This window comes from Cervus elaphus, chromosome 9, assembly GCF_910594005.1.
Source record: "Cervus elaphus chromosome 9, mCerEla1.1, whole genome shotgun sequence".
NCBI classification, from domain to species: domain Eukaryota; kingdom Metazoa; phylum Chordata; class Mammalia; order Artiodactyla; family Cervidae; genus Cervus; species Cervus elaphus.
The window spans coordinates 92,778,537-92,797,106 of NC_057823.1; the positions used below are offsets into that span (position 1 = coordinate 92,778,537).

General features: G+C 52.2%; 1 protein-coding gene across 1 annotated transcript; it reads left to right on the forward strand.

Moving 5' to 3' along the window:
* Positions 1-3,052: 3,052 nt before the first annotated feature.
* Positions 3,053-12,794, forward strand: NR2F1 (nuclear receptor subfamily 2 group F member 1). The gene is made up of 3 exons (XM_043913593.1): positions 3,053-3,518; positions 6,056-6,583; positions 11,711-12,794. Exons 1-3 carry the CDS (start codon positions 3,053-3,055, stop codon positions 11,989-11,991), a joined length of 1,275 nt encoding a protein of 424 aa, XP_043769528.1. The 3' UTR covers positions 11,992-12,794.
* Positions 12,795-18,570: the final 5,776 nt, after the last annotated feature.

Here is an 18,570-nt window from a genome sequence, read left to right on the forward strand (position 1 = left end):
ATCTCTCTCTCTCTCCCCGTCCTTTCTTCCCTCTCTCCCCCCTCCTCTCTCTCCTACCTTCCCCCTCTCCCATCCCCATCTGCATCCCTTCTCTCTCACCCCTTTCCCCCCTTTTCCTGGGACTCGGACTCGGCCCGCACTGACCGCCCCCCCTCCCCGCAGCAATATGAGAACTTACTACTCTTTTATTAACAATTATTGGAGCGTTCTTTGGAGGTTAGAACAGCCTGAGGATATCAAAAAGGGGAGGGAAAAAAAGAAGAAGGAAAAATCGGGGGTGGGGGGAGTTTATTTTAAACATCACCTTTGGGATGAAGAGGAACCATTGATTCGGACTGACTTGGGGGGCAATTTCTGCGAATTCCAGGAGTGCGTTTTGTCATAATTGAACCTTTCATTTCAAAACCAAAATATACGTTGGACCAAGGGAGAGGAAAAAAAAAAAAAAAACTAGCGAGTCCCTACTTTGTTTCTTAAAGGAATATAAAATGAGCAGAATCTACTCTAGGGCTGTGCTTCTATGTGAAAAAACAAAACAATACAAAGCCAGAATATTTCAGGACTCGTTAGAACAGTAAGAGTTTTAATTCCCATTTAAAATTTTCCTAACATTTCCAGTGATCGTCTTCATGCTCATAAAAGCTAAATTTAAAAACTTTTCAGAAGAAAACAAAATAATGTCTGATTCTCTTTTTTACCCATTGCAAGGCATTCTTCCCCTCGCCCATCCCTTCCCCCTCTGGTGTTGGGGTGTGTGTGTGTGTGTGTGTGTGTGTGTGTGTGACCATAGACGACCCATACTAATCAGGTCTCAGAGTAAATAGCAGCGCAGGGCGATCTCAATGTAAATTGCGCTTGTCAGAAGCACACACCACCCGCCCCCCCCGCCCCCCACAACCTTCTTTCCTCCTCCCCTCGCCATCCCCGTCGGTAGGTAGCTGAGAGGGAGGGGAAAGAAAAAAAAAAGAAAGAAAGAAAAAGAGGAGGGGGGAGGGGCTCTCCAACCAATGGCGTGCGGGAGGCTTGGCTAACCTTAGCCTCCCATTTTCTCTCCCCCCGATTCAGGGCTCTGACCAGTCAGTCGCCTTTGATTATCAGTTGCCAGCAGCCCTTCTCTTGGCTCCTTGACACGAGCTCCATATAAGGCAGCGATCTCCATAGAAACGTGTCAGTTTCAATAGTAGTGTCAAAGTTCACTATATACAGACATTCGCACAGATCCCCCTTTCGGAAACACTGCTCTGCGAGTCCTCCCGTTTAAACGCATTCAATTTTGGGGTCTCTCTCTCTTCTCTCTCTCTCTCTCTCTCTCCTCTCTCTCTCCTCCGCCTCTCTCTCTCTCAATCTCTCTTTCTCTCTCTTCTCTCCCCTTTCTCTTCTTACATATTCTATTAGTTGTTTCCCCCGTATTCTTCATTCTCTCCTTTTTCTCCCTCCTCCTTGTCTCTTTTACTCCATTCCTGCAGAAGAGTGAGGGCTAAACTTAAAATAAAAAAAAAAGAGAGAGAGAGAGAGGAGGAGGAGGAAGCACCCCCTTCGTATTCTTCTTATCGTTATTTTATACATATATGATTTTTTTTTGGAGGGAGGGTGTTGGTTCCCGGCTGAAGAGCACTTATTTAAAATACTAAAAAAAGAACATTTTTGGGCGATCTCCAGGGTTTTTTTAACTAGCTCTGTGTGTTATAGCAGAAGAAGCAGAAGAAGGAGCAAGAAAGAGGAAAAGAAGAGGATTATTTATTCGACCTACTTTGGATGTCTCTCTCGCTTTTTTTTTTTTTTTTTTTGCGCAATTCTTTTTCTTCTGATTTTGATTTTTTCTGTTCCGCTGTGAATTCGTCGCCGGCGTGAATTATCTCGTGTTTTTCTCCCCCTCCGTCACCTCCCGAAAGAAGAAGGCAGCGAGAGCCCGGCGCCACCGGTACAACAAAAAGAGCAAAGTGTGTGATCTCCTCGCTGGCTGCCTCCCGCTCTCCAGCGCTGCCTTCCTGAATGGCTGGCTGCGTCCGGCCCTGGACCTGGCCGCCCGACACCAGCGCGCCCTGATCGCCGCCGGCCGCCTCGCCTCGCGCCCGGCTCGGGCTCACCGCGCTCCCCTCAATCCCGAGCCCAGCGAGGGCTCCCGCCGGGACAGCAGCGGCGGCGGCGGCGGCGGCGGCGGCGCGGGCAGCCCTGATCCCCGGCTCGCGCTCCGACTGCGGCCCCGGCTCCAGCTCGGACTGCGGCCCGGGCCCCGGCTCCTCCAGCGGCGCTCGCCGCTGCAGCTGAGACAGCGGCTCCAGAGGCGCCTGCGGCCGCGACCTCCTCCCTCGCCGCCGCCGCCGCCGCCGCCCTCGCCGGCTTCCTCTATGTCTGCTCTGCGGGCGCGCAGCGCGTAGCCCGAGCGGCCGGCCGGCCGGCGGGCGGGCAGGCGCCCGGCGCGGGTGAGCGAGTGTGTGTGCGAGTGTGTGTGCGTGTGTGTGTGTGCGCGGGGGTGCGGGCAAGGCGGAGGGTGAGTGTGTGCGCGCGCCGTGGCCCATGCCCGCCGCCCCCGGCGCTGCGCCCCGCGCCGCTCCCGGCTGCCGCCTGTGCCATTTCTGATTTTGCAACTTGGGGGAAGAAGAAAAAAGCGAGAGAAGGGAGCTTGCTCGCTGGGGGGGGTGGGGGGGGGGGGGGAAGGAGAGCGGGGCCCCCCCAAGATCGGAGCGCGGGGGGGAGCGGGCGAGGGGAGCAGGGGTGTTGGGGGGGGAGCCTGAGAGCCTGGGGGGGCTGCAAAAAGAGAGAAAGAAAACAGCAGGAACCACAACAAAACGCCAGCAGGGCGGGCGGGCGCGCAGCAGCAGCAGCGGGGCGGCCGAGGCAGTAGCGGCGGCGGCGGCGGCGGCGGCGGCGGCGGAGGCAGCAGCCGGTGCCCGGCTCGGGCTCGGCTCCCGCGACCCCGGGGCGCCGGGCGGGCCCCCCGCCCCCGCCCCCTCCCCCTTCCCCTTCCCCTTCCCCTCCCAGCGCGCCCGCGCGCCCCGCGGCCCTCGGCGAGCAGCTCGGCTCCCCCCCAGCGCTCCCCGGGCCCAAAGATATGGCAATGGTAGTTAGCAGCTGGCGAGATCCGCAGGACGACGTGGCCGGGGGCAACCCCGGCGGCCCCAACCCCGCAGCGCAGGCGGCCCGCGGCGGCGGCGGCGGCGCCGGCGAGCAGCAGCAGCAGCAGGCGGGCTCGGGCGCGCCGCACACGCCGCAGACCCCGGGCCAGCCCGGAGCGCCCGCCACCCCCGGCACGGCAGGGGACAAGGGCCAGGGCCCGCCCGGCTCGGGCCAGAGCCAGCAGCACATCGAGTGCGTGGTGTGCGGGGACAAGTCGAGCGGCAAGCACTACGGCCAATTCACCTGCGAGGGCTGCAAAAGTTTCTTCAAGAGGAGCGTCCGCAGGAACTTAACTTACACATGCCGTGCCAACAGGAACTGTCCCATCGACCAGCACCACCGCAACCAGTGCCAATACTGCCGCCTCAAGAAGTGCCTCAAAGTGGGCATGAGGCGGGAAGGTGAATATTTCTTCCGTGCTTTTTCTCCCGGAGCTTCGCCCGCCTCCCCGGCCCTCTTTCTTTCTCTCTCTCTTTCTCCCTCCCTCTCTCGCGGGGGTGGCTGCTGTCTGGGGCTGGGGCTCCTGCGGTCCCGGCCCGTCCCAGCTCCCCCCGGTCCCCGCTGCCTTCCTCCCCCGGCGTCTCCCCCACCCCACCCCCTACCCCCCACCCCAGCTCGCTGCCGCTGTCTCCCCCTCCCGGCCTGCGCTCGTCTCCCCGGCTTCTCCACCCCGCCCGCTGCCTGCTCGGGACGGTGCCCCTAGGATCGTGAGCTGTACTGGAAAATCCCCTCCCTCTGTCTTGGATGTGCTCGGTGTGTGTCTCCTTCCCGCGTGTGCGTGAGGATGCTCGGAGCTGTGCTGGCATGAACTTGGGGGAGGGCTGCTTACTGCCCCCAGAAAAGTCTGTTTCTGTGGTTTGTGTGTTTTTGTTCTTCTTCATTCCCCTTTCCTCTCCACGTCTTCATTGCCCTTTATTTAAGATGGGGGAGGGCTGGAGGAGACTGGAGGATTCTGAACCATAGATCCCTGACTGCATCATCCTTTTGGAAGCTTAGCTTGGAAAAAGAGGAGTGAGATTTATTGCACTTGTAGGTCTAATTAGGAGGGAAGAGGGGGGGCGCTTCTGGCCTGTTCACTGGTTCCCTCTCCTCTCCACCGAGCTGGGGCCGCCTCCTCCAGAGCTGTGGCCTTGTTTTCACCCCTCTACTTTCAAAGGAAAGTTTGTGACTGAACCGTGCTTTCACAGTTGTGTCATTTTTTTTTTTAAAGCATGATACTCGTTTTATTTCTTCATCAAACTCCACCCTCTGTTTAAATACTGCATACAAATTACAATTTACAACGGCATTTACCGATCCTTCTGATTTGGCTATAATGCATAGACTGCAGCTGGCATGAGCTCCAACATCATTTAATCCCTGTGTTGTATAGCTTTGGTTTCTTTTAACACAAGTTTTGATGTTGTATTTAGATATGCTTCATGTTCATGTGGCAAGAAATGCAGCACTTTTCTTATAAATATATCTAGCCATTTACAGTTAAAGTTTATCTCCTGACAATCATTAAAGATGTCTTATAGTCAAATTAGCAAACCAGTCAATTTTGCAGAATGCAGATTACTCCTTCTTGTAATTGACTTTAAAATTATATTTTATATGCCACAAGAAAAGAAATTGAATTTCTTCAGATCTCAAAGAGCAGGCAAATATGACGACTTCATTTCTAGCTCCAGGGAGATTTTATAGGCATCTGAAGAAAAAAAAAAAAAAACTTTGAATTGTACTCTCATTTAATTGAAAAATAACTGCCAAGTTCAAAACTATAATTAGAAAAAAGTATTCTAGCCAGTTATGTTTTAAGAGCTTAAATTGCACTGAGGCTTGCATTAAAATGAGAATCAGTGCAAACTTAAGAAAATAGTGTACAACCTGAAGTAAGAAAGCTACGTGTACATGGACATATCTATATTAATTTGTTGTGGGGGGAGAGTTCAGTAGCCCTAACTTTTCCTAAAGTTGTCTTTGTTTACATGGCAGTTTAAAACGCTGGCACTGTTGAAGTAAAACATACACATTAAAAAAAAAAAAAAAAAAACTTTGGTCAGCTTTAAGAACTCAAAGCATGCTTACGTTTTGCATTCAGATGGTTAATGAATCCAGTGTTTTTGCAGTTGCAAGCTCGTGCATTCACTGGGCAAAAGCTGGCTGCAGGTTGCTGTGGCACCTCACAGGACAGACATTAATTATATTTTCCACTTTTTTCCATAATGTTTGGCTACTGTAAGTTCAACTTCTTTCTTGATTTTTTTTTTTTTTTCAATTTTCTGTTGCTTTTAACAGTGAGAACTTTGTGTGGGGCGATGGGGGAGGAGGGGATAGGGGAGGGGTGCAGGATACTTGTTTTCTATTCAAAAGTTGTAAGTGGTGAGTAGGGTATGTAACTTCTATTTTAAGGATAATCCCATAGCATTTTTAGAGAATATGGAAATATTTTGAACAAAACCTGCTTGCTTGTAAATGAAGAGGCAGCTAGGCATGTGCCTAGAACCACAACCTTTTCTCTGGTTTCGCCTGTTTTTTTTTTTGTTTGTTTGTTTGTTTGTTTTACCCTGATTGGGTTCCTTCTGAAGGGGTGAGTGGGATGTCATTAATCTGCGTGTGACCTGGTGGTGGTCAAGGGGTTGGGGTGCACTTTCTCCGTCAGGCTGGGCTGGGGGGGAGCCTTTAACTCAGGCCTAGTTCTGGCCGTATCTGGGGTGGCCAGGAGCGCCCGAGATGGCCGGGCGGACCGAGCCACGGAGCTGGAGGGCTTCACCCCCACGCCGTCTTCCTCCGGGTGTGGGCCTCCGGGAGTGAAGGCCAGCGCCAAGGAAGATGCTCTGGGCGCTGGGGGCCGCGGGGACGAGCCTCCGCTTTGTCGGTGCGCTGCGGGGCGGCCCGGGCTGTTCGCAAGCCCCCTGGATGCACATTGCCTCTTTTCTCTCTTTCTTTTCGTCAGCGGTTCAGCGAGGAAGAATGCCTCCCACTCAACCCAATCCAGGCCAGTACGCACTCACCAACGGGGACCCCCTCAACGGCCACTGCTACCTGTCCGGCTACATCTCGCTGCTGCTGCGCGCGGAGCCCTACCCCACGTCGCGTTACGGCAGCCAGTGCATGCAGCCCAACAACATCATGGGCATCGAGAACATCTGCGAGCTGGCCGCGCGCCTGCTCTTCAGCGCCGTCGAGTGGGCCCGCAACATCCCCTTCTTCCCGGATCTGCAGATCACCGACCAGGTGTCCCTGCTCCGCCTGACCTGGAGCGAGCTGTTCGTGCTCAACGCAGCCCAGTGCTCCATGCCGCTGCACGTGGCGCCGCTGCTGGCCGCCGCCGGCCTGCACGCCTCGCCCATGTCCGCCGACCGCGTCGTGGCCTTCATGGACCACATCCGCATCTTCCAGGAGCAGGTGGAGAAGCTCAAGGCGCTGCACGTCGACTCTGCCGAGTACAGCTGCCTCAAAGCCATCGTGCTGTTCACGTCAGGTGAGGCTGCGGCCGCTGGGAGGGCCAGGCCGGCGCCGGGAGCGCCCGCCCGCCGGCCCCGCGCCGCGCCGCGGCTCTCGGGGCGGCCCGGGCCCTCGTCGGTCCGCGGGAGGCCGGGACGGGCCCGGGCCCTGCGGTGCCCGCGCAGGGGAAGCGGCCGGCGGCGCCGCTGCCATCTTGGGAGCGCGGCGGTGCGGGAGGCGAGTCGGCGCGGCTGCGGGCCGCTCGGTGGCCCTGCCCGGCCCGGTCCGGCGGCCTGGAGACCCGCGCGGGGCCGCGGCGGCTGCGGGCGCGTGTCTGGCCGGGTTGCGGGGGGGGGGCGGGGAGGCGGTGCCGTGGATCCGTCTGGGTGTGTGCGGTGTGCATGTGTGTGTGCGCGCGTGTGTGCCGGAGCTCGGCGTTTCTGGGGGAGGAGAGGGAAGGAACGGAACGTGGGAACGTGGCTTTCTCCTCTGCGTGGCACGCTCCCTGGCTGTTTCCCGACACAGTGAGACACACACACACGGAGAGGTGGCAAGAGAAGAATCCGCGCAAATAAATCATAAATAATCCCGCTTTATGGCTGCCTGATTTTCCCTTATCGGAAACCATTCATGTTTGCAGTTGCTGAGGTTATTGAGGGTCGTAAAAAACGGATTCGATCTAAACAAGAAAGATAAAAAACAAAAGCAATGCCGGAGAACCCTCAAGTATGCGAGGATTCCCGCCCCGGAGATAAATCTCATAGCCCATGCGAAGCGCACGAACGCTGAAAATTTAACAGAGTGCCTTAAAAATATCAAATTAAATGTAGGCAGTGGTAACATGCATGTTAACAATTTCTCTTATGATAGATGGTTCAAATTAACTTCCAGGAAAGTGCATTAGCGTAGCCTTTGATGGCTCTCGTCTGAGCCTCTGAGAACACTGCCCCCCTTTTATTATTGTAACCTGCGAGAGGGAAACATATAAACACCCAGGACAGCAGGTAATGGGGGGAAATATAAACAAAGCCAGAAAGGACGCTGGTGGGGAACAGAGTTGCTCAGACTGGGTCTCTGGCCTTGCCCACTGTGAGTAGAGTTAGCTGCCGTTTTTACCACCATTATTGGAGCTATTGTTTTTAATTCCTCCATTCAGAGAACAAATAAACCATCCTAATAAATCTGTCCTAGAGCCAGGACCTCCAAAGGCCAAATTAGAACCATTCTTGAGCAGGGATGGCAAAACCCCTCTCCCAAGGCCTTGCTGAACAGTAAGCAGTGGTATAATCTATCAATATTTCCTGGCTTTCATGCGTGAAGAATCGTATTTACATTGTATTAAAATGACTCTTAAATTTGCACAATATTGTAATGTAGCAAATGTAGTATTAATATCGATCTGAACAGCAGATAATTTATTTAGACAAGAGCATCTCATTTGTATGCAGGGTGGCCTGAGCCGTGGACTTGGACTGCCCCCCTTTTACTTTCAGTGCAAATGCAGGTCTGCTAGTGGGAGAGGGAGTTATTCTTTGCAAGAGGATAAAGTGAGAACCTTAAAACAAATGGAAGATTTATTGAATCGCCTCCTCGGTGTTTGAATGCATTTTATCTTAATAAGTCTTCTTGATGGAAACGTGTTTTTCAAAAGTGACAAAGAGCCTGGGAAGTAGCGACCCGGCTGCTTTAGTTCTGGCAGGCCTAGGGCCTGGCTGGCTCTCCACTACCCAGCTCTTTAGCCAAATTAATCAGGAAGCAAGCCAGTGTCGGGGAAGCTGGGGTTTTAAAATCTCACCCAGTGAGGTGTCTTGAAGCAGAAATGTGACTTGGAGCTGGACAGAGGTCTTCTCAAGCAAAGTATCCCTCCCTTTTCCTTGTCCCCCGCTAAGGTTCTTTGAACCCCCTTGACTTTTCTGATCTCCTGCCCTTTCCCAGAGAGAGGCAAGGACCGTGCAGGCTGCAGGGAAGATTGTGGAATTATTCATGCTTTTCTTTCAACTTTCCATCCTAAAATGTCCCTGTGAAAAGTCTTCCTTTAAAAAAAAAAAAAAAAAAGTTTTTCCAAAGCCATTTCTTAAACCAAGTCTTCAAGGTGCAAGGGAGGCCAAGAAGTGAACAATGACATTATTTTGTTGGGAAAATTGCAAGAAGACTATCTGAAAATGGAAATAGAGCTGTCAGTAGTAATTCACCCCCCCCTCCTCCATATAACACATTTCCACTTTTGACTAAACTTGTTTTGATTGCTAGCCAGAAGGGAATTCATGGGAAGCCTTCTCAAAGTCATCCAACTTTTAAGCAAACTTTGAATGATGGAAAAGACAGTTTTAGACATATTGTCCAACGAGGTTTGCTCCGGCTAAGTATTTGAAGCTGGCACGGGGGTTCCCTGTGGTGGTTTTCACATTTGGCCTCCGGATGGTATGTTTAATCCTTAATATTCTGGAAGGCATCCAAGGACTAGGTCATGACCTGAACTTACTTTAAAAAAAAAAAAAATTCATTAATTCATACACCTAAATATTCTCTCAAATAAATGAGACTTTCCCTGAAAGGAGCCATCTAGTTAACATAAATACAATAAATCCATTTTCAGCACAATAATAACTTTGATTTCTAGTTATGGCAGCTGATTACATCTATATTTCCTGAACACTAAACTCTTCTGAATGCACAACATGAAATACATTCTCTGCACTACAAAGGCTAAGCTGGGAAGGCCTGAGCGGTAATGGTTATTTATTTACATAATTTCTTTTCCATACACTGTAGAAGAAATATCGAGGGTTCCCACATTGACACTCCCATATAAAAAGCGAGACATGGATTTTGCACATTCTGCCTCCTTTTCTTATCTGGGGTATAACTCATGGAGTGTAAATGTATACTGGATCTCACCCCCTGCTCACCTAGTTTTGCTACCACAACCACCTACTTGATCTGAGAGCTCACACTTGTCACTCCACAGTTGGGGGAATCCTGTGGCAGAAATATCTGGAGTAGGAATGAATATCTAGAGTGGGAAGCCAGGCCCAGCCTAGGGCTCCTGCCCCGGAGGAGGCCACAGTGCTGGCCAGCTGGCACTTTGCAGCAGGGGCCCAGCTACAGGTATCCTGCCTTCAAAGCAGGAAAGAACTCTGACAAGGAAGCCAACGCAGGGCCCTGGAACGCCTTTCTAACTCCCTTGGAGTTGCCTAGCTGGGGGACAGGTAGTGACCTTGCACGCTGGGGGCCCTAAGTGTAAATATCAGATACATACTTTACAGATCCGAAGAGATGCCATGTGGGTTTTTAAAAAAACAAATCTGCTGGGGTGCCAGTGAGTCTCTTGCATGCTGCATTCTCTGAGGCTGAGTGGGATCCTGTGCCATAAGGGGCAGATAAAGCCTGTGAAGCAAGATATATGTAAATATGAGTCTGCCCAGGGGTCATAGAGCAGGATCAGGTTAGCCTGCAGAGCCAAGGGCAGACCTCAGGGTCCCCTCTCCAAGCACTGAAGCACCAAAGTGCTCCTGCCCCTAGCCTGCTAGCCATAAAATCTCCCTGACTTCCCAAGTCAGGCTAGTGTGGATGCACCCGAATGGCTGGCTAGAGTCATTAGACATCTGAGAGGAACCCAATCTGGATCCGGGGTCAAAGGAGACCTGCCTCAGAAGTTCTTGAATTATCACTAGTTTTATTTGTATTTTTGCTCAAGGCCATAGCCTTGTAGATGAAGGTGTTAGAATGCTTTGTAAGTGCCAGTTCTTGAAATAGAGACATAAAGCTCAAGAAACTCAGCAGACACAGGTTCCGCTTTGAATCATTTGCTGTGTCTTCTTTAGGTTACACTTGCCCCTTCACAATTAGACGGTGTCCTTTGCGGGGCGGGCATCGCCATGCATGCATTTCTTCCCAGATCTATCTATATATTAGCAAACTCCGCCTTTGATCTCTAGTCAACCTCCTGACTGGCTAAGGGTTCCTCTGTGATCTTCCTGTTTTTTAAAATATTTATTATTAATACAAGAAACAACATGGGTGTTTGAACTAGGAGAAGAAGCCTTTGCTTCCTCTGATTCCACCTTCCCCTCCACTGGCTTGCCTCTAGTTAGTTGATACAGTATAAGCTGCTGTCTCGAAATATTTTTAGTAGACCAAGAAGAGCCCCTGGTTGACATGAGATTAAACACACAGGTTTTCAGACGTTTTCTTGCATTTAGGTGCATTTTTCTCTCTCAGTCCTGCGACAGGAAGCCTGTCTGCCCAAATCCTCCTTCGACCCCCACCTCCCAGTTCGCAAGCAGCAGCAGCAGCTGCTGCCCCCAGCCCAGCTTTGTGTCTGATTGCTGAAGTTGTCTCCTTTCTGCAGCCTGGAGTAACTAAGCCATATTCCTTCTGATTATTATACAGCGTACAGAGATGTGACCAGTTTTCAATTACTTGATCTAAGGCACCGATAGAAGTGTTCACCGTCACTAAGGATTTGCTGCAGACTTCTTGCTTGCATAGATAGTGGACCGCAAATCCTATCTTGCTAAAGCCTGGGCTTGATCTGATTGCAGGCACTGCCAGCCCCCGACTCCTTAGCCCCCTCCCATGCTCTGTGTACGGCACAATCTAGGTTCTCCTTTTGAGGGTCGTGTGGGTGTGAGAGAGGGACTCCCAAGAAGTGTTTTAGAGCCGCCTCCAGGCTGCATATTTCTTCAGGGCTCCTGGACACCCCTAAAATCGGGGGCAAAGGAGGCAGAAGTCCTTCCTTTAATGAGCACAGTGGAAAAGATGCCCCTCTGCAGGCAGAGGCCAGGTTGCTCGGTATAGCAAACGTGGCTCCAGCATCGTACATTATTTAACCCAAAGGTGAAAGAGGAAACACAAAGGAACTAGAGAGTGTGTGTCTGCAAAGTGTGCGCTCCTCTCTTCAGCTCCCCTAAGCTCGGTGGGGGTTTGATTTATATTTTTATTGGTCTTGGGGGTGGGGCGGGGCGGGGAGGAAATAGGGAAGAAGGAGTAGGGAGCCACGGGGAGGATTTTTTTCTTTTTCCTCCAATTTGTTTTTTTTCCCCCTTTGCTCCTTATTTTAAAAAAAAAAGTGGAATGGCGTGTTGCTTGTGACCTTGCTGGTAGCTGACCTAACCGTGTGCCCCCCTCCCCTGGTCTCTCCTTGCGGTGGCCGCGCGGGCAGATGCGTGTGGCCTGTCGGATGCGGCCCACATCGAAAGCCTGCAAGAGAAGTCGCAGTGCGCGCTGGAGGAGTACGTGAGGAGCCAGTACCCTAACCAGCCCAGCCGCTTCGGCAAACTGCTGCTGCGGCTGCCCTCGCTGCGCACCGTGTCGTCCTCGGTCATCGAGCAGCTCTTCTTCGTCCGTTTGGTAGGTAAAACCCCCATCGAAACTCTCATCCGCGACATGCTACTATCCGGGAGCAGCTTCAACTGGCCTTACATGTCCATCCAGTGCTCCTAGACCTTGGGCGCTTCCCACCTGCCCCCAGCCCCTAGAGACTCACAGCACCGGCGGGGGGCCGTGGACTCCAAAGCCGCGGAGACACCAGGCGGCCGATGCAGGGTGCGGCGGGGCCGGGCAGGGGGGAGCAGGGCCGGCGGGGCGACAGGAGCCGCCCACCGCGCAGACAGGCAAACCGAAGCTGCAAACCTGGAGGAAAAAAAAAAAAAGAGAGAGACTCTTTTTAGTATCAGATCCGGGAACACGTTGGAAAGGAAAGAAAACAGGCCCTTGTGTCTGGTGAGAAAAAGAAAACTAATTTGGGAAGAGAGGACCATGAGAATTTTAATAAAACAGAAGGAAACCAATGGACCTTCCAGGATTTATTGTGGACGGTTGTGGATATATACTGTACAGAAAACAACACCCATGGAAGTGGACCGAATCCTATGTAGAAACAGACACACACAGACACACACCACACACACACAGACATTGTTATTCATTTTGTAAAATACTAGTCTTTATTTTCATTTTTTTGTAAAATTTAAACATCGTATGCACATAAAAAAAAAGAAACAAGAATTAGGGGAAAATAACATTTTCCAAATAATTATAAAAAAAATTGTCCTGTGTCTATGTATCTATATCTGTTTTGTATTTTTTTCTGGTTCCAAACCAGATTTCCTGTGATTCTATACTAATAATTTTTGATATAACCCTTTGCTTCTTATAATGAGTGCGATATATGTTGTCGAGGCTGTTCTTCAAGAATTAAAATCGAAGTGAAAATTTAAACAAAAAATAAAAAGAATTTAGCAAAACCCACGTGTCTGGTTGCTTGACAGATGTCATCAGTGCAAGAGAACCCTCCAATTAATTTCCACTCCAATTATTATTAGAATGGGGGGGGGAAACTTTAAGGTCCATTACCAAGTTGGCTAGATTTATTTCCTAAAACCAAGCAGCTGCTTTGGGATTGTAAATGTAGAAGACCAGGCTCTGCGTGGGACAGAGTGGGCAGGGAGAGCAGCCTTTGGTGCAGGTGCGGGCAGCAGCCATCATGACCTTGTAGGTGGTGGACAGCCAGCTTCCAGCAGGCTGGGAGGCTGGGACAGACCTGGTCCCCATAGGGTCGAGTCTATGCCACCACCTTCAGCCTCTGCAGGTGGGAACGTGCCTGGCTGGAGAGGCATGGAGCCCTGGACATAGGGGTTTCAGGATGGAAAGATGCCTCTGCGCTTGGCTGTGACTACAGGGTCAGCCTCTTCCTAGCTCTTCTCTAGAGAGAAGTGGGGTCTCAGCTGGGAGCCCTGGCTTTGCTGCCCCTATGGTTTGCTAAAGAGCTGGCTATGCTTTGCCCGTCACTCCAGACCCTGTGACAGGGGTTCCCTGGAGGGCCCTCCAAGCTCCACTGGGCATCTGGAAGGGCCCCCTGTGGCACTTAGATGTGTGGATCTGGAACCTGGGGGTCTGGGAGCTGGACTGGAGTAGCTGATTTTTTCAAGAAGCTGCATTGGAGTCCTAGTGGTCTTTTCAGGGCAGAAACCTGCTGAGGCCTCTCCTTGGGGGGCGAGGGAGGGTGCTCTCTGTAACAGCCTTCAGAGCATGAATGTTTTATAGGATCCGAGTTGGTATTGCAAGAACACACATAGCCAAGGGAGCTTTTTCTTAATGTATTAATAAAGCCAGGTCTTTTAAAATAACACCTTTTGGCTTCTCCCCTCACCTTCTCCCCCAGCCCCAAACAGCCATGAATGAGGCCAAAGCTATGCTTTCAGAAGTCAGTGGCAAAGTTCGCTCTCAGTTCGCTGTCTAGAAGTCTCCAGGTGGCTCCAGTCCACCTAAAGTTTTAATATTCCAGGTGCGGTGCCGCCTGGCACCACGTTCTGTGAAGAAGCCCCTTCAGGTCCACCTGTGGACTGGCCTGAGCCCTAGGACAGCTAGACTGATGAGGTGTGTGGGGTGTGGAAAGCCCCCCTTGGGCCACTGGGCCCCTCCTGCCTTCCTGCAGGTCCCACCCAGCTCTGGGCCTTATCCTTTGCACCACACCCAGGGACAATGTTTTGGGGGCCTAGGCTGAATTGTTTACAGGTTGGGCACCCAAGGCAGGAGGGGTGTGGGAAGAACTCCTATTCAACTGCGGACCACCTCCCAGGAAGTCTCAGGGGGCCTTCCTGGGGGCACTGCTGGGGGCAGGGGAGGGGAGCTGAGCTGCCTCCAAGCTCTCACCCATCTTCCCTGCCTTTCTTGAAATGAGATGTAAATATATTCATTACAGTGTGATCCCTCTGATGAAAACAGATAAACATTTTCCTAGGTCAGAAACATATTTTTCAATTAATTTCAATATGGAGGTACAAGGCACCCAGTGTGGGACTGGTCCGGGAAACCAAGGTCCGGGTGTAGGAAGCACTTGTTCCAGGGGGCCCGGGGGTGACAGTACTAACTTGGCTCTTGCTGGACAGGGCCAGGAACATTGCCTACAGCCAGGGGGATCCCAGTGACCTTTCTAAATAAGCCTGGGCCTAAACTGGGCCGGGGCGGGTGGGCAGAGGACCAGCACAGCAAAGGAAGAAAAGCTGGCCTTCCTGAGGTCTCTCAGGCTTGGTCTAGGAACCTGGAGGCTCCGGGGGCTCTGCCCGGTTCTCAAGCAGCCCCGCCTGGGGGCTGCAGGTAGGGGGTTTCGATCTGCCGTCTCCTGGGTGGCTGGGGTGGTCCCCGCCTGCATTAGACACACGGAGACATCTTAAGAGGTCTCTGTATCTCAACCAGAGACATGGAGCCTCCTGGGGACTCCGGGGCCCAGTGGGCGACCCCACCCCACCGCCGCAGAGCCGGACAAGGGGTGCGCAGTCCACCCCTCGAGGCTTTCAACTCTCAGGGAGCACGGTCCGGCCGCTTCAATCTGCTCGCAGTGAGGGAAGGTTTAGGAACTGAGACGGAGGCATCTAAGCCACAGGTTGAGGCTTCCGACGACCAGGAAGCCTTGTCTCTGCTCCCAGCCTTGGCCCAGCTGACCAGTGGCCGGCGGGGGGCGGGGGTTTCGGGGAGTTGTTAGGGGATGCGGGGCGGGGTGGGGGGGAGGTAAGGGCCGGTCGCCCCGCTGAGGAGCAGCCCAAGAAAGGCCGGGGTGGCCCTGCCCTGGATCCTGGACGTCCTCAGACACTGGGAGCCGCTGGGCAGAAGGCCGCCTGGACCGGGGGCGTCTCTGCCTTGGGTGGCCGCCTGGAGGCCCCTGAGCAGCGAGCCGCGTTGGAGCAAAAGGCGCCAGGGGGAGCCCTGGGCCCCGGGTGTGAGGCCCACGGGCAGGTGTAGGCCAGACCGGCCGCTGGGGGTGCGCGGCGAGCGGAGCTGGTCTCACTGGGGGGCGGGGGGGGGGGTGTAGAACCAACAGCACCCCCCTCCCCGCCCCAGGGCCAGAGGAAAGCCATCTTAACAGGTGGAGAGCGGCCCACACAAGGTGACTTCCTTCTGGAAATTACCTGTGACATCTAAAAGCCAAGCGTTCCCTTTTCTAACCCAAACACTTGCTGGGTGATTGAGAATCTGAAGGGCCTTTGAAGTCGGTTTAAGCTACTTTAGCCACCCAACTTTGCTGAAAACATCAAAAAAAGGCTGTCTTGGGGCTGGCTCTCCTCCAGGAATCTCTAGGGCCCCGGGGCTGCGCCCCCATGCGCCCTGTAAGGACAAGGACCGGCCCAAGGGAGTTAAAATCTGACCTTTGCCCCCAACACGTACAACTCAACCTGCGACCTGGCCTGGCCGAAAGCCCTGGGGAGGGGATGGGCCCACCCCACCAGGACCACCTAGGGCTTCCGGAACTCTGCCCCTGGGGAGGTTCAGCTTCACAGGTCTCAGTCGGCTGCAAAGAGGGTCGGTCCGCTCCTGGAAGCCCCTCGGGCCAACTCTGCGCCAGGAGCGCCGGGGATCTGCAGTCTCCCTGCACCCAAGGCTACCTGAGCTAGTCTGCTTGAAACAGGCAAAAGTTGATTTTTAATTAATTTATTTTTTGAATCCTCCTTCTCCGCCTCCGCTGGTAGGCAGTCCTTCTATCTCCTAGAGCAGCAGCATCACCTTGTAAGCTCCTCGATGCCTCAGAACACATCACCTGAACGTCTCCGCAGTGGGAAACCACAAAGTGTTGGGGAGGGGATTGCGGGGAAACCCAAGTGGGGAACTAATAAAACTCTTGTTAGAGGGCCTGCTCGGGATCCGTGGCGTCACTGGGCCTTTTGCTCGGAAAGCCAAAGAGTTGTATTCCTAAATGAGTTAAAGACCCATTTACCTCTGTCGTGTTCTATTCATCAAGCCCCAAGTTGAGAGTTCCTAACATGAAACTATTTGTTTGCTTACACAACCAGCTGGGCGCAATTTCACGTCTGAGATATCTATCTGAAAGCGCCCCTCATTTATTATCTCTCCTTGTCAGCGAATCCATTTTCCAGCTCCCCCTCCCCCCTTTGGACTTTATTTATTTATTTAGGAGGTTGGGGGGGGGGGGACTCCTTTGCCTGGGAGGACCTGGGTCTGGAAGGCTCCCAGGGGAGTGGCCGCTCCTACCCGGTTTCTGCGTGGACCAGGATCCGGGGAAGGCGCGCTCGCCGCCACCGCTGACCCCGGCGGCCGGCGGGTGGGCCCGCCCGGAGACGACGGAGCTGCCTTTCTGCCTGGATGTCCTCCCCGCTAGCTCGTCCCAGAGTCAGCCACAACCACCTGTGCGAGGCAGGGGTGGGCGGAGGCCGACCCGGGGAGTTCACCAGCCTTTTTCCCGGAGTGGGGGGCCCGAGACACGAGATGCGATCCGGATTTGAGAGATGCTTTACTCAAAGCCTCACCTAGTCCCGTGGGGCCAATTTCTTCTCCGGGGGCCCCGGAGCGCGGAGTGAGTAACCAAGATGTAAATAGTTGTGTGATGGGCTGGGGGAGGAGGTGCGGGGTGGGGGGGGGCAGCAGCGCATTTATTGTGTGTGCTGAGGGAAGAAGGCTGCACGTGGTTTCAATTTTGAAGCACAAAGAAATAACAGGCAATGCAGAAAATAGGTTTATGAATGTAATTGAGAGGAAAGAAAACAACACGGTGCAAGGTTGCACACTCGGTTGACCACCCCTCGCCTTCTCGTCTACCCCAATTTTGAGCAATCCGGGATCATGGGAATAGAGTGGGTCCAGGCAGTTGGAACCAGCTGACAAGGCAACCCCTGAAGGAGATCATAGTGATGGGTGGATAATGTGTCTATCCATCTCCTAGCCGGCTGAGGCCTCCTCCAACCAAGCTGAGAGAAAGAGATCAAATCCCCAAGCCTAACGTATCAGAAAGCCCCAGTAGTAACGGTGGAAAGGAGAAAGGGGTGTCTGTAACCCAGAGGAGGGAGGAAGAGAGAGAGAGAGCCAGGGATTTCTTTAAGACAGACCAGGCTGGTCTCTGCAAGCTATCCTATTGTGTTGATTTAGGAAGACATTTGCTGTATATAACGTTTAAGGCTGATAATATCACTGCACAGCCAGATAAATAAAGCGTTGGCCCAACAGTGAGGTCAGCGATCGATCTCTAGGCTCAGAGGAAAAAGGAGAGAGACAGGGTCGCGCACGAGCCTCTGTCTGTGTGCCTGTCAGTCGCCATGCATGAGCCTGAGTGTGTGTGAGCGTGAGGGTGTGCGAGAGAGAACTGAGCCTTCAGCTGGCCAAGAGGCTCATTAGCATTCCTAACCCATGGACCTGCGCTGACAACTAACAGAGATATCCCGCTCACCACCAGGCCTCCTCTCCTTTTGTCTTCAGATCTGGAGGAGAAAAAGATTTCTCAGTGGAAGCTGGAGCCTGAACTTACATTTGGTTGTTGGAGATTCTGGGTATTAAAAGAAAAGAAAAGATCCTAGGATCTCGCCTGGTATTTTACTCTGCTTTTAGAAACTTCCTTCCCCAAGAAGGAAACTTTTTTACTTTTCTCTCTCAAAGTGTAATAGGCTTGTTGAAACTCCAAGCTTAAATGAGACAGAAAATCCTCTGAAAAATATTTTGCCTTTTCTCCTTGTTGACACGCAGAGAGGTGGATGTTTATATGTTTGGCTCACAGACACATGTAAAGCTGGTACTTGTAGTTAAAAGATTTCTAGACTATAGCAACCAGGGCTTGTTAGAGCTTTTTGTTTCTCTTCTTTCTTCAGCTTGCTGTTGTTTTTTTTTTTTAATGATGAAATTCATTTTATTTTCTATAATAAATACTCCGCTTATTACTTTATCGCTCTTCGTTGTTTAAATGAACTTCTTTCAAGATTAAATAGGATCTAGTTTTTGTATAAATTATCAGAAATAAGCAATTTTAGAGGTCTCCACTATTTTAAGAAACATTTAAAAATAATATTCATTCAAGCAATTTTAATCACCTTACACCTATTTGGGAGAAAAGTGTATTATTACCATATTTCACAGGGATAAATATGTATCCACTTTGCTTTCCTAGATCCTCTGCCTTGAACTACCATCAAAGGAGGCAGATAGTGTACAAATTATCCCATGTTGACAGATGTTTGTCACTTAGTAACTTCTTTCCAAGTTTTTTTCCCCTCCCCTAAGCCTTCTTTCTAGCTTGCTTTGTTG

Bases quoted from the DNA above. Each gene is read 5' to 3' on its own strand.
- NR2F1 (XM_043913593.1), top strand. From the start codon at position 3,053: ATGGCAATGGTAGTTAGCAGCTGGCGAGATCCGCAGGACGACGTGGCC. The intron at 3,519-6,055 runs GTGAATATTTCT...TCTTTTCGTCAG, and splicing joins AGTGGGCATGAGGCGGGAAG to CGGTTCAGCGAGGAAGAATG. The intron at 6,584-11,710 runs GTGAGGCTGCGG...CCGCGCGGGCAG, and splicing joins CATCGTGCTGTTCACGTCAG to ATGCGTGTGGCCTGTCGGAT.